This window comes from Chanos chanos, chromosome 6 (genome assembly GCF_902362185.1).
Source record: "Chanos chanos chromosome 6, fChaCha1.1, whole genome shotgun sequence".
Lineage (NCBI taxonomy): Eukaryota > Metazoa > Chordata > Actinopteri > Gonorynchiformes > Chanidae > Chanos > Chanos chanos.
In genome coordinates, this window is record NC_044500.1 from 7,169,654 (window position 1) to 7,185,391 (window position 15,738).

Below are 15,738 nucleotides of genomic sequence, written 5' to 3' on the forward strand. Positions count from 1 at the left end.
AATTAAAGTCCAAAATCTTGAGTCCGAGTTGAGTCTCAAGTCTTTTGAGGATGAGTCTCAAGTCAAGTTGCAGATCACTGAGTGTCCAAGTCACAAACTCAAGTCCCCACCACCTGAACTGTCCACTACCACACTCTTCTCAATCAGCATGGAAAACAGCTAGCTTGCTGGCTATCCTCCCAACCTCCCTTTCCTGAGGTAGTTGAATTTTAAAGCCCTCATGGGTTCCACTCAAGGGCGTAGAATTTGGTAGGGACAGTAGGAACATTGGTACAGAAATGGTTAACCCATTAAGGCTGCATGCAACATTTGGGTGATTCGTTTAAGACCAGCTGCAACATTTGTGTGCTTTTCCCTTTTAAAGCCAGATGCGATGTAAGCGAATTTTAGATGATGACATCATTTTCATGACCTGTGAGGGATGAAATGCAACATGATTCACTGAAATGTTCGTTGGTAAGGCGAAATGCTTCGTTTGTTTTTTTTTTTGCACGAAGTGCTTCGTTTTCATAGCTTCCGTGTGGACCGTAACAATGTTGCTCCCCTCGCTCAGGTTTTCAGCCTTTATCACAGCCTGAAGTGCAACTTTAGAAACGTTTTTGCAGTCCACACGGAGGCTAAGAAAATGAACAAAGCATTCTGCATTGAAAAAAAACAAACAAACAAAGCATTTTGCTTCCCCACATGTATCTTAGCGAATCACAATGCACTTCATTCTTCACGGGTCTTGAAAGCAATGACGTCGGCTAAAACACGCTCTCGTCTCATCCAGCTCTAAAGGGAGAAGTACACAGACGTCGCACCCGATCTTAAAGGGATCTTGTAAATGTTGCATCCAGCCTTAATTTAACCGTTGTTTACCAATGTCCCTACCGTCCCTGCCAAAGTCTACGTCCTTGGTTCCACTCAAGTCAAAATCAAACTTTGACTAGGAGTCAAACACAGTTAGTACTCCCACAATATTTTTTTTTACTGTTTTCTACCTTCTGTATTGTCAGCACTCTCTAGCTTTGTTGCTGTCGTCAGTCATTCACAAACAGCCTATTTCCCTGTTCAATCCCTTACATTTATTTCCTTAGCAGTTGAACTTCAGAATTAGTTCTATCTGTCTTGGCAGAAGGACAAAACTACATTGGCCCTAACAGCATTTCAGCCGCATTTCTGAAAGAACACACACACACACACACACACACACACACACACACACACACACATGCACACAAAATACACGTACAACTACATTACAACCATTTTAACCAAAATCAGCAAGGCCCTACTACATATTTTTGATACTTAGCATTAGCCCCATTGTTCTTCTAACCCCTATCTTTATTTTTTTTTTTTGGTTGTTTGTTTGTTTGTTTGATGTGTTTCATTTGTGGTAATGTTGCCATGTTTCATTTTGAAATTTCATTGTTAATCCAAAGTAACTACACAAAAAGTGATTTGACACTGTCGGTGATTTGTAATCAATAATGAATGCATGCCAATTAGCACTCATATTACATTCTTTTCTTTTCTTCTGAGTAAACTAAGCTCTTTTTTAATCAGTATTGATTTTTTTTTTTGGTCTAATAAATGAATTTGTATCATGGCCACATCTGTAAGTTTGAGCTTTCTATATTTCTAAAATGGCAGGCTATACTGGCCACTCTTAGATTAAAAAGAGAGCCTGACACAAAAAGGATCAGAAAAAAAAGAATTGATCCTTCTTTCAACAAATCATTAGAAAACAGATATGATGTCTTTCAGCTGGGCATAGTTAAATCCTTATGCAACTGACACAGGTGAAAATCTGTGGCTGTTGAAATTGAGAAAGCTGTGCAACCATAGGATAGATGACCGATTGGTTCTTTCAAATCATAACCAGTATGCTTCGGCACATAACATATTCTACTGTAAACATGTGACAAATGAATGATTCATTAGGCAAAATTTTGATCTCATTTGTCTGGTGGTGGAATTGCAGGGATGGGGGTTGTGTTCAAGGTAATGTTGTAAGCTATGCTTGAAGTTAAGCTGGAAATATTTTTTGGAAGCTTGTCGTTATGTCACCCTACTATGTCTTTTAATCTAATTGTTAAGTTTATTAAGGTGTTGGTTATATTAATATTATATTGTTGATTATACCTGGAGGTATAATGGGAAATTCATGGAACAGAAATGAGCAGGGCGTGACAGTAACAAATTATTTTACTCAAGTAAAAGTACTGTTACTATGGTGAAATTGTACATTTGTAAAATTGCTTTTGTAATAATCTACCCAAATTAAAGTAAAAAGTAACTTCTTTCTTAAAATCTACTCTGAGTGCAAGTTACTTAGTTACTTCTTTTTTTTTTTTTTTTAACTGGGGTTGGCGAGGTAGTAGAAACTTTTTTTTTACTCTGCAATGGATGCAATTCAAATTGTAGCAAAGTAAAATACCTCAAAATAAACATACTTAAGCAAAAGTAAAATTACAGTTTTAAAAAATATCCAAAATGTATAAGTACATGAAAAATCAACTTCGTTACAGTAACAAGAGTAAATGTAATTCGTTACTTCCGTCCCTGGAAGACACAGTGTTGATAACTTCAGATTGTGATTTGTTCACTGATTGAAGACTTTATCAATTATTAATTTACATAGAACATAAAACTGTGTTGGAATACCTTTTGGGCTTTGCTGTGATGCTTCAGCTTCCATACTTTGTATGTGCTAGAATAAAAATATGTTTTGGGATTCAAAAAAAGTAAACACTGCAGTAGTATTCAGTGGACATGAAAATGAAAATGAAAAAGTGTCTTTATTTTTTAGCATGATATATGCATTTAAATATCAGGTACTTCGTAAGGTAGAAACTAATCTTTCTGCGAATCTGAAGAAAACTGAGTCCATAGATAAGAGGATTTAAAACCGGAGGTATAAGGAGAAATTCTAAGGACAAAATAACAGTCACAAACAAAGGCAGTTCACCAGGCTCATATCGGTTTAAGACCACCTCACAGGTAATGGTAACTGAGTAAATAACAAAGGTAACCATGTGAGGCAGACAAGTATGAAATGCTTTCGCCTTAAACTCAGATGAACTTCTTTGACAAATAATCAATTCTAATATAGGAATATAAAATGAATGCCATTAGTAAAAAAATTGTGGTTGCTGATATCATGAGAGATACAATTAAGATAGGTGTTTTGTCTCCATGTCACGCTGGTGGTGTGGTGCAGGACCCAAGTGCAAAGACACGATGATGATAGTGAAAAAAAAAAAGGAGGACTTTACTGGAACTGAAGATCAAAATACACATGCAGAACAGGAACGAAAAACCACTAACAAAAAGGTGCAGCATAACAGTGTGCTAAATACACAAACAACGATAGACAAAAGACAAGGCAAACACTAGGACTTAAATAGAAGGAGAAACTAAACAGGGCAAAACAGGATTGGGTAAAATTAACAAGGTCAATAATTGGGACAAACAGGAACAGGTGAGGGGCGGAGACAGACAGAGCAGGAGCACAAAGACAGAACAAAACAAAATGGGAGGTGCAGGCTGTGACAGAGCCCCCCCCCCTTAAGGGGCGGCTCCCAGACGACCCAAAAAAAGAAAAAAAAAAAGTCCAGAACAGACCGGCTGGGTGGGGGGGCGCACAGAGGGAAGACCGAAGGTGCTGCTGATGGGTCCCCTCTGCAGCGGAGCAGGTGAGAGGTTGGCTGGATCGGACACTGGAGCGGGCTTTCCAAACCGGGCAGAAGAACAGGAACGGAGCAGACTCTTCAAAACAGCCTCGACGTCGGCTACAGGGGTGAGCTGGGTCGGGGAAAGGGCCTCGGGAACAGGACAGGGCGTCAGCATGGGAGCTGACCAGGACAGGGCGTCAGCATGGGAGCTGACCAGGACAGGGCGTCAGCATGGGAGCTGACCTGGGCCGGGAAAGCGGCCTCGGGAACAAGGCAGGACAGCGCATCCTCCATGGTGCGCCGGGCAGCGCATTCCTCGCGCTGGGCAGCGCATCCTCCATGGTGCGCCAGGCAGCGCATTCCTCGCGCATCCTCCATGGTGCGCCAGGCAGCGCATTCCTCGCTCTGGGCAGTGCATCCTCCATGGTGCGCCAGGCAGCGCATTCCTCGCACTGGGCAGCGCATCCTCCATGGTGCGCCGGGCAGCGCATTCCTCGCGCTGGGCAGCGCATCCTCCATGGTGCGCCGGGCAGCGCATTCCTCGCGCTGGGCAGCGCATCCTCCATGGTGCGCCGGGCAGCGCATTCCTCGCGCTGGGCAGCGCACGCTCCATGGGGCCTTCGGTGACACTGCTTGAAGATGCTTCAGGGGATTCAGGGTGGCAGAGACAGGGGACCCAGGAGCAGACACAGCCCTAGAGATGGTTGGGCCCAGCACCACAGTCCATGTGGTGCCTGGGTCTAGGGCTGGGAGCCCCCCCCAAAAAAATCCCCCCCCCCGGGTTAGGGGCTGGAGAACCTACCGAGAGAGGGAGCCCCGTCGCACCCAGGTCAGGAGCTGGAACCGTCTCTGCCCGGGAGACAGGAGTGTCTTGCTGGGTCCTTGTTTGGTCTATCGTTCTGTCACGCTGGTGGTGTGGTGCAGGACCCAAGTGCAAAGACACGATGATGATGGTGAAAAAAAGGAGGACTTTACTAGTAAACTGAAGATGAAAATACAGGTGTAGAACAGGAACAAAAACTGGTAACAAAAAGGTGCAGCGTAACAGTGTGCTCTAAAACACAAACAACGATAGACAATAGACAAGGAAAACACTAGGACTTAAAGAGGGAGAACTAAACAGGGCAACACAGGATTGGTAGAAATTAACAAGGTTAATAATTGGGACAAAACGGGAACAGGTGAGGGGCGGAGATAGACAGAACAGGTGCACAGAGACATGTCAAACTAAAAGTCCAAAATGGAGGTGCAGGTTGTGACAGAGCCCCCCCCCTTAAGGGGCGGCTCCCAGACGGCCTAAAACAAAAAGTCCAGAACAGACCGGGTGGGTGGGGGGGCGCACAGAGGGAGGACCGAAGGTGCTGCTGATGGGTCCCCTCTGCGGCCGAGCAGGTGGGGCGTTGGCTGGAACAGACCTTCCAAAAACGGGCACGGGAACAGGAATGGAGCAGACTCTTCAAACAGCCTCGACGTGGGCTGAGCTGGATCAGGGAAGCGGCCTCGGGAACAGGACAGGGCGTCAGCATGGGAGCTGACCAGGACAGGGCGTCAGCATGGGAGCTGACCAGGACAGGGCGTCAGCATGGAAGCTGACCAGGACAGGGCGTCAGCATGGGAGCTGACCTGGGCCGGGAAAGCGGCCTCGGGAACAGGGCAGGGCAGCGCACCCTCCATGGTGCGCCGGGCAGCGCATTCCTCGTGCCGGGCAGCGCACCCTCCATGGTGCGCCGGGCAGCGCACCCTCCATGGTGCGCCGGGCAGTGCACCCTCCATGGAGCCTCGGAGACACTGCTTGAAGGTGCTTCAGGGGATTCAGGGTGGCAGAGACAGGAGACCCAGGAGCGGACACAGCCCTAGAGATGGTTGGGCGCAGCACCGCAGTCCATGTGGTACCTGGGTCTAGGGCTAAAGATGAAACAAAATCCAGAATCTGTTTTTCATTATTTCATGTATCTGTCATTTCCTCAAGGAAGATAGACCATTCTCCTTAAAAATCTAAAGGCACAAATGAAGTTATTCAATTACGCTTTCATAAACCATTCATATTCAAGCACACTAAGTATAACACTCTAACTGCTCCTCACAGATGATATAAAACCCTTACTATACCAGTGTTACAATGTCTACATGCAGCATACCCGGAGACGATTAGAGGAACAAAAGTAGCCCTTGCTGTGCTGTGCAGCGCTATATATGTATTGTTTCAATGTCACATGACCTCTGCTTTGGGTTTTAATGAGACCATACAGTATGTGTGTAATAAAGCCTGATTTACAAAGGTGAGACAAGTTGGTGGTCTTAGTGGGTAGATTTTTATTCCTCTGAGTGAGGGGAAGGGATAATGAGAGAGAACTATTTATTGTTAAACACAAACACTTTCTCTAAGTGATGTTATTAGTAGACAAAGCTATAATTTTCAACTTGTTCTGAATTTTCTTACACCCCAAAATCCATACATGAAAAAGATTAAACACCAGTTCAATTCAATTCTATTCTATTGTCATTAACACAATATGCAGGGACAAGTGTAGACGGAAAGAGGGCCGCAGCTTCACTAAAACAGTGCAGTGGGGGGTCTGGGGGGGATAGGGACATACATGGCATAAATATAGCTAAAAAAAATAAGGCTGTGCAAGTGTCATTGTAAACATAAAGTGGCATTGTAAACATTTATGGCAGTAATGCAAAAAGGAAGTCACTAAAGTGCAGTATAGAGTTATGCAATTGGCATTGTAAACATATGGCAGTAGTGCATATGGCAAAAGTGCAAAATGGGGGAAGGAGGGGGCAGAGGGGGCAGAGGGGTCATCAGGATGTGAAGTGAGTGGGTAGTGTTCAGTGGTAGCCAGGTTAAGATGGGTAACAGCTTGAGGGGAAAAGCTGTTTCTGAGCTTGGTGACGTGGGCTCTGAAACACCTGTAGCAACTCCCAGAGGGCAGGGGGGAGAACAGGCCATGGTTGGGATGTGTGGGATCTCTGCTGATGTTGAGACCTCTGCACAGTCAGTGTTTATGGTAAATATCTCTCATGGCTGGGAGCTGGGTACCGGTGATAAGCTGGGCTGTCTGGACGACCTGCTGCAGGGCTTTCTGATCTACTGATGTGCCGTTACCGTACTGCACTGAGATTCTGCTGGTAAGGATGCTGTCAATGGTGCAGTGGTAGAAATTGGTGAGTATCTTGGGAGATAGGTGGGCGCTCCTCAGCCTCCGCAGGAAATGCAAGCGTTGTTGGGCTTTCTTCATGAGGGAGTGGGTGTTTGATGACCAGGAGAGGTCCTCATTATGCACTCCAAGAAATTTAAAACTAGGGACATGTTCCACTGATCTATATGGGGGAGTGGCTGCAGCTTTTGGACTTCCTGATCAACTCCTTTGTCTTCCGCACATTGAGGACGAGATTGTTGGAGGTGCACCATGTGTAAGGTGCAGGATCTGTAGGCCATCCCTTTAGGCCATCTCGTCGTTGTTATTGATTCAGCCTACAATTGTGGTGTCATCCGTGAAGTTTATTATTGAGTTGGAGTGGTGAATTGGCAGGCAGTTGTGAGTGAAGAGAGAGTAGAGGAGGGGGCTCAGGACACAACCTTGGGGGCCCCTGTGCTGAGGGTCAGGGTGGAGGAGATGTTGTTGCCTAACCTAACAGACTGAGGTCTGCTGGTCAGGAAGTCCAGGGTCCAGTTGCAAAGGGGTGGGTTAAGGGCAGGGAAGGAGAGTTTAGTGGTTAGCTTGGAGGGGATAAGTGGGGGGAAGTGGCAATGGCTTTCTCTGTAGAGCTTTTGGGAAGGTAGGCAAATTGATGTGGGTCGCGTGTGGTGGGGATAGTGTCTTTGATGTGGGCCAGGACCAGTCTCTCAAAGCACTTTATGGCAATGGGGGTGAGTGCTATGGATTGGTAGTCATTCAGACAAGTGGGTGGTGATTTCTTGTGGACGGGGATAATAGAGGTGGTTTTGAGGCATGTGGGGAATATGGAGTGGGACAGTGAGAGGTTAAATATTGTAGTGAAGACTTAGCCAGCAGCATTCCCAGAGGACTTGTCCCGGTATGCCGTCTGGGCCAGCAGCCTTTTGTGTACTCACACTGCGTAGTGATCCTCTGACCTCTGCAGTGGTCAGAGTGAGCACCTGGTCTCCTGGATGGGTGGGGGTTTTGGTGGCTGGGTCAGTATTGTCTTGTTGAAGCGGGGGGTAGAAGAGATTTAGTTTGTCTGGGAGCAAGGCACTGTGGAGCAGGTGTTGTAGCTTTTGTAGTCCGTAATGGACTGAATGCCTTGCCACCTGTGCTGGGGATTAGAGTTGTTGTGAAAGTGGTCCTCAATTTGTTGTAGGGTTGCCCCCTGAAAGTTGACGAGTCAAATCATCTGTCGGAGACCCGTCAGTCGACTGAGATTCCACAAGTCGAGCAGTTGTTTTTTTTTTTTTTTTTTTTTTTTTTGTCAGTCAGTCTGCATTACAATAACAGGAAAAACAAATAGAAGCTTACAAAAATGCACAGGGATAACATTTCAGTGAGGAATTATAAATGAGGGGATTCATAAATATATTTTTATATTCTAACAGGGCTAGCTGGTGTGCTTGCTAAAAAAAAAAAAAAATCCATGTAACAATGTGCTGGTCATTAACTGATGAGAGAAGCTGAAATCTTAGGTGGAGTGGTTGGTAAACAAGGTGAGTGTAACGGCCTCGTCTCCTCCCACACCAACTCCAGCCATTCAGTGATCGGCGTCGCCGGTTTACTAATCATCGGCCTGTCCCTTCATCACCCACACCTGTGTTCACTTTTGTTCTCCCTGATTCCCTTCTCTTTATTAAGGTCACTGTTTTCCTCTTTTGTTGCGAAGTCCACACGTGTATTCACACGTGTATTCTGAGCGCCTTGAAACTGTTTTGGATACGTTCTGTACTATTCCGTGTTGCTACCTGTTTGTTGTCCGTCCTGTTTTGGAATTTGTGTACTCGCCTGGTTTCGTTAAAATTCAACCAACTCTGCACTTGCGTCCAGCTTCCTGGTGATATCGTTACAGTGAGCTATAACCATGTCTCAAAAGAAATCTAAAGTATGGCGGCATTTTTAACATTTGAAGGACAATCCTAAAGAAGTTAAATGCATACTCTGTATATAAGAATTTGCTTATCCTTCAACAACATTGAATATGGTAAACCACCTGAAAGAGGTAAGTTGCATAGCTAGGCGGCCATCGTCAAAGAGACTGAAAAGAAACATTTGATTTTTATCTTCAAGATTTCAGATCTTAAATTGCAAGTGTTTAATTTGTTTGTTTATTTATTAGTTTACACTTAAGATTTATTTATCATGTTTAAAGAGAAATTCAGCAGCCTAATAAGCCTATCCTGTTGAAGATGAGAAGTCACTATTTCATAGTCAGCAATGCCGCGAATTTATTTTAAACTGTTTCATTTGTTTATTCATTTACACATTGTTTTTAATGTTTAAAGGGAAATGAATAAAAAAGGCTATAAGAGCCTGATTTAAACAGAAATACATGTGCTGCCTGTCTCATTCTTCCGACGAATCCATATGATAGCACGATATTATATGTTGGCAATTCAAATACGCTGTGATTCAAATCTTGCATCATATGCAACCATCTTTTATTGATTTTTAAATGTCAAAAATATGCTCCCATGATTCTGTTACATTTGTCTATCTTAATGTAATCGAAATCATCACTGAAACGCATGCCACTGGATTTTCTGATTGCCAGATAGAAAGGAATGAATAGTCAAATCTTCATAGTGAACAGCCAAATCCGATTCGACTGACAAAATTCAGAGTTGGGCACAGCCCTAATTCGTAGGGAGTATTTGTGTTTGGCTGTACTGATGCCCTTTTTAGGTTAGCTCTGGCTGTACTGTAGGGCTCCCAGTTTTCTCTCTTGAATGGTGCATCACGGGCTTTCAGCAACTGCCGGACCTCATTAGTCATCCAGGAGCTCTGGTTGGGATAGGTACAGAGTTTTTTTTTTTTTTTTTGTTGCGACAGTCTCGGTGCAGAAATTAATGTAGGATAGCACAGCAGATATATTCATTAATGTCTGTATGAAAGCCATGGGTGGCTGAGTGTGCAAAAATACTCCAGACTGTGTTGTCAAAGCAGAGACAACTCCCTCTGGCCAGACAGTGACTGTCTTTACTGCTTGTTTGATGCATTTTATGGGGGCTCTATAGGCTGGGGGTAGGAACAAACAGAGGTGGTCAGACTGCCCAAGATGGGGCCAGGGAGCAGCCTTATACAAGTCCTTAATGTTAGCATAAATGTGGTCCGGGGTGTTTTGTTTCCTAGTGGGGCAGGATAAATGCTAGCGATCGAACATTGGCCAAGAAGATGCTGGGGAGGGAAACTTTATGTAGCCTGGCCCTCTTCTCCCTCTTCTGTTTACGCCTCCAATGCAGGTTGCACCTTCACTGCAAGACCGGTGAGCGGACAATGTCGATGGGGAAATTGTCCGTGATGGAAGTGGGGAGTGTGTAATCCATTATGATATTTAAAAGTTCCAGATGGCTGTAGGAGAGAGTTGGCATTGTATAAGCCTATAAATAAACTTGAGACTAACATAAAATAATAGAATGAATAAAACATAGCAATGTTTTGAGAGCCGCCAAACCAGACACATATTTTGTACTATTTATTAACTATTAAACAGTTAGAGCAGCCTGAGTCGTGGGGACAAGTGTTATGTATAGTGGTTAGGTCTGCAGTTAGACAATACAAGGAACTTAGACAAGGCATAACTGTCTGTTGCAGCCCCACTGCACTAGCCACAGAGTTCACAACAGGCACAGCCAGTGCCACTCTCAGCATGGCTATTAGCACCCAAACACCCTCCGACTGGTCTCTAAACAGCCTGATACTGGAATTATGCTCATTGGCAATTTAACAATTATAGACGTGAGAAAGAACAGGATTCTTTTTTTTTTTTTTTTTGCTTTCTCTGTGTCACTGTTTGTGACTTAATTATTCTGAAAATCTCTGAAATTCTGGAAAAAAATCTACAGATAAAATCATCTTGCATGTTGGTTCAAATAATATCTCCAAATTACAATCAAAAATTTTAAAGCAAGACTTTATTTAAACAGGACTCTTGGATTCTCTCAGCTTCCCTCTAATTCAAGTTGTCTTGCCCTATCCCAATTTATGGTAGGAGAATTGATCATTTTTCCAGATTGCTGGGGGTGCATACTTGACTCGCGTCTACATGCATTACCCACAGTTTGAACCCCATGGATAATTTCAATCTTTGTTTGGGGATGAATGCTGAACCTTAACTGATGGATTTTGAGTTGCTACATCTACAGCATTTACTTTGAAATGAAGCCAGGTGCTCTTTGATGTAATAGATTCAATGTATTCCCATGAAGATATTTTTTCCCATTCTGAATCTCTGGATTAGACCACCAATCCCATCTTCTTTATTAACCAGTTCACAGATATCAAGAGCTTTATTGTATTTATGTTTGGACTAATAATCCATAATCCTCCTGATGGATTATTTTAGACATTTTAAAACTTTAGGAGGAAACATGGGCCAATGGTGCTTAGTTTTCTGAAAATCTCGTAACAGCCTTTTTGGAAAAGAAGTTATGATTAGCCGTTGCTAGTTTCTGTGAATTTCTTTCTCTTGCTTTTAATTATGTTAATATAATATGTTAAACAAACAAACAGACAAACAAACTGACAAACAAACAGATAAACAAACCAGGGGTGTAGCCAGAAATTTATTTTCGGACGCGCCATGGCAAAAGTGAGTGTGCACGACTTTCACTAGCAGTCCTAAAAGTGTCAGTGCATGCGTTTAATGCCACTGGCCTGAAACTGCTGGTGTGATGTGTACTGCTCTTTGGTGTAACACTGTGGCTCTGCAGACAGATACTATTGCATTACTAGCCTACACATTCTTTATGGCTGAACTGAATGACAGGTCAGACACCCCGTTTTAGTGTACTCAATAACCAAGCCAGTCCAATCTTCCATTCTTTGTTTGCAGTGAAACGGAATATGTAGTAAACCACAAAATGGCCTACTGGCGTATTTAATTCATCACTTTAACCAGAGGTAGCGTAAAACACATGCCCTGTCACAACAAACACACAGTATAATGCTGTCACAACACTAGCTGGGTTTAAATCCGACTATTTCATGAAATATTAACACGTAAACTTTGCATCAAATCTTTTAAGTCGCATAAGAAATGTATTCGCTGGAAAGAGGTGATTATCATAGGGTAAAATGATACTGGTTGATGGAAACAGGTTTAGTCTTGGGATGTGTCAGTCGTGAAAAGAGTCGGCCCTATGAACCGGCTCCTTTATGTCAACGATGGGAGCCGCCTCCCGTCTGAGAGACGATTTCTTTTTTCATTTCTTCTCTTTTTTTTCCCCGCTAATTAATAGAAGACAGAATAATAGTGTAATCTGTTCACCACACAGCTCGGACACCAGCACTCCATGCACTGACTGAATGTTGTGTTGTTGTGCATGCCGTGCGACGTGTGATGACAGACAAGGATCATACCATCAGGTTAAAAGAGTTAAAAGGGGGAGGGGGAGGGGGAGTGGGCTGATGGTCTACAGAGCACAGAGATGAGGGTGAGCGAACTGCGGAAAACAAGATGTAGCAAAACACTAATTTACAACGTTCAATATAAATAAAACGTTCAATACACAGCTGTAATAGTTTGGTGTTTTTACATTAGCGTTTTTATGCCAAACATAATGTAAAAATAATGGCGTTATGAATTCAAAACCGAATTTGTTAATTGGCTAATACAGACGTCAGTCAAACCCATCAAGCACTATACAAATAAAAAAATAGCACACACTTTCCTTATATCAGGAGCGTTTGTGATGATATTTTAGTTATATTATCAACCAGTTTGACAAACAATAACGTATTATTTTTGAGTATTAAATTAAATAATTCCATCCTAACTTGGGGGGCCTATGCATCTTTTGAGTAGGGCTAGGCCTGTCAGGCCCATCCGTTGGCTACGCGCCTGAAACAAACAGACAGGCAGACAGGCAGGCAGACAAATGAATTTGACCATTACTACACAGGGAACACTGCTTTTCTATGAAAATCACATTTTAAAATTTACAAACAAATATGTCAACAGTATAGGTTATATATATTAAATTTACTGATGCAAAGAGGTTTTTTGACTTTACAAATGTAAACATACGGAAATAAATGCAGACATCAATACTCCAAAACTTGCATGAATACAATTTTAATGTTTAATGAAAAGATCTACTTTTCTCTATTCAATATACCCATCATTTGTCTGATTTCCTCTTGTGCTACATTTATTCAGATTGAATAGATACCAGACAAGTAAAAGGACAGAGAAAACTATCCTCTTGAGTTGTTTATTTCTGATCATTACATTAATACTAATACACAGTGACTTATCTGAGCTCTTTAACCATTGTAGTGAATATTAAAGAAAGGCAAAATGTGAAACCTTCTCATGTGATGTTTTGAAATATTTTCATTGATCTACTGCTCAAAAGTACAATTAGCCACGGGAGGATGGAAAAGATTTTAGCCTGGAGAGATGTGAGCAGGATATGTGTGGGACGGTATGTTCTGTAGTCAGAAAAGATATTGGTCTTACCAGGTGAAGCTTTTGGTAAATATATGTATTAGCACGTTTTATATTAGTGTGTATACCTCAGTGTAATAGTCGAATGTCAATCAAATGCTAGTGGACTTTGATAATATTTAGTTGATATTGAATTTTTCTATGAATTTCTGGAAAGTTAAGTCCATACACAAGAGGATTTAACACTGGGGGTATAACAATAAATTCTAAAGACAAAATAACAGCTGCAAACTCAGGGAATTCTCCAGGATTAAAACGGCTAAAGGTGATCTCACAGAAAATGGCTATTGAGTAGTTTACAAAGGTAACTATGTGGGGAAGACAAGTATGAAAAGCTTTGCTCTTGAACTCTGATGACTTTTTATAACAAATCATTAGAATTTTTACATAGGAAAATAAAATTGAACCCATAGGAATGAAAACTGTTGTTATCATTACAAAAAAGCCAACAATGTTATTAAAAGTAGTGTCTGTGCAGGACAGCTTAACAACTGACCAGTTGCTGCAATACAGTTTTGTCAATTCATTTCCACACAATGGAAGTCTTGCAGATAAAACAACACCAAAACCAATAGAAAACAGGGGATATATCCATACAATACCAATCATAACAGCGGTTGACTTTGGTGTCATGATTCTGTGATATTGTAAGGGTTTGCATATGGCTACATATCTGTCATACGCCATCAGAGTTAGAATTGTAAACTCATATGATGCATAAGTATAAATAATAAAAATCTGAAGGTAGCATGCAAATCGAGATATCGCGTGCACTTCAGAAAGAAGATCAATTAGTAGCCTTGGAAAAACGGCAGCAGTTCCATAGAGAGAGTTGATTGACAGACAAGAAATAAACAAGTACATGGGCTCATGCAGTGTTTTTTCCAGAAAGATCACAAGAAGAACATTGACATTGAAAAATACAATAATACAGTATAAAACAAGTCCCAAGCAGAAAAAGGCATATCTTTTCTGTCCAAGATCTTCAAACATGGTGAAGTAAAAGTAGAGAGATGAGGTGCCATTTTCCATTGTTCATCAAGCACAGTATGAGTTACTTCATGGTCCTTAAAGCAGCTGTCAGAAATTGAAAATGCTATGTTAGAAACATGTCCTGAATGAGAAAGATGCAGTGGCTAAAATACATTTGAAAATATTTTATTTATGTAGTAATAGTGTTACAATATGCACAACATGCATGAAATGTATGAACTTATCATTAGAATGATACATAATGTTCCTGGTTAGTTCTGTTTTCTCTGGTAGTTCACTAAATGCTGCACTGAATAACTGTAATACAATTTACTTTGAACATAGGTATGAAGCAATGTTCAGACCACATCAGCACTTATGGCGATAAACTATTCACTGCTGTTCTCTGAAAAAGAATGCAAATGTCTGCTGCACAGCTTCTCCTCTGACAGCAACATTTGACTTTTCCTTAGTGCATTTATTTGCTTAGCCTCTCCTCCCAAATACACAGAGGAAGCCTTTCACGTGCTGTCACAGTCACTGTAATTGTGGTATTAAGAGATATGGAAAAAACAAACAAACAAGCAAACAACAAACAAAGACACACAAAAAAATCTTTTTTTAGTTTGTTTTGCTTTTTTTTTCTGGTATGATCTCTGGTTACAGATGCAGATGCAGATCTCCACAACGATGTTAAATGGCTCAAGCAATTACACTTCTAATAATGATGATCGAGTTTTGTGAATCAGATTAAACACTCAAATACAGCTAGCTATTATATAGAGGAAGACAGAGGCATCTTTCAAATCTTTGAGTTAACCCACTGATGACATGCATCAAAGCACAGGTCCCAAAGTTGGCACAAAAGTAAGTTTTAGGCACCTCTAATGCAAATATGCTTCATACTGGCATGTTATAAAAAAGTCACAACTCACCTCCAGCAAGGCTTAGAGGGCCTATGCCATTCATAAAGATTAAGGTTGTGGCGGTAGTGTGACTATTTTAACTCTTAACTGTTCGGGCGCCAGGTGAAAACCACCACCACTCAGACAGAGTAGTTAAAAATAAATTTATTATAATAATACATATCAGTGATGCTGGTTTAGCTGTGGTAAACTGAATACAACAAACACAGCTATTTATTTATTTATTTATTTATCTAAAGACAAAAAAAAAAAATCGAGTCGGCATTCTTCCAAGATGCGTTGTGTTCCATGAGTCGGTGCACGGTAACAAAGTCTTCGGGTAAGGAAGTTGGGGACGAGAGGACAAAACAACGAAAACCAACCAAAAAAAAAAGAAGGAGAAAAAAACCTTTTCCTCAAGGTCCGTCTGAGCCCCTGCTTGCAAAAGAAACAATTTCAAAACAATTTTAGGATCAAAATTACACACGCAATATTCCGACTTTTAAAATGATCGTAACAGAATAACATTAAGCGCAATTTTAACACAACAGCAATAATAGGGCAACCCGGGCGCC

General features: G+C 41.9%; 1 protein-coding gene across 1 annotated transcript; it reads right to left on the reverse strand.

Annotated features, from left to right (window-relative positions):
- Positions 1-12,413: 12,413 nt before the first annotated feature.
- LOC115814923 (putative gustatory receptor clone PTE03) lies at positions 12,414-14,318 on the reverse strand. The gene is made up of 2 exons (XM_030777895.1): positions 13,421-14,318; positions 12,414-12,457 (listed from the first exon to the last, which is right to left on the reverse strand). The coding sequence occupies exons 1-2, from the start codon at positions 14,316-14,318 to the stop codon at positions 12,414-12,416; spliced, it is 942 nt and encodes a 313-aa protein (XP_030633755.1).
- Between the last annotated feature and the right edge of the window lie 1,420 nt (positions 14,319-15,738).

Coding starts and splice junctions, on each gene's coding strand:
- LOC115814923 (XM_030777895.1), bottom strand. CDS start 14,318: ATGGAAAATGGCACCTCATCTCTCTACTTTTACTTCACCATGTTTGAA. Junction 12,458..13,420: donor TCCAGAAATTCATAGAAAAA/TTCAATATCAAC, acceptor TGGGTTTGACTG/ACGTCTGTATTAGCCAATTA.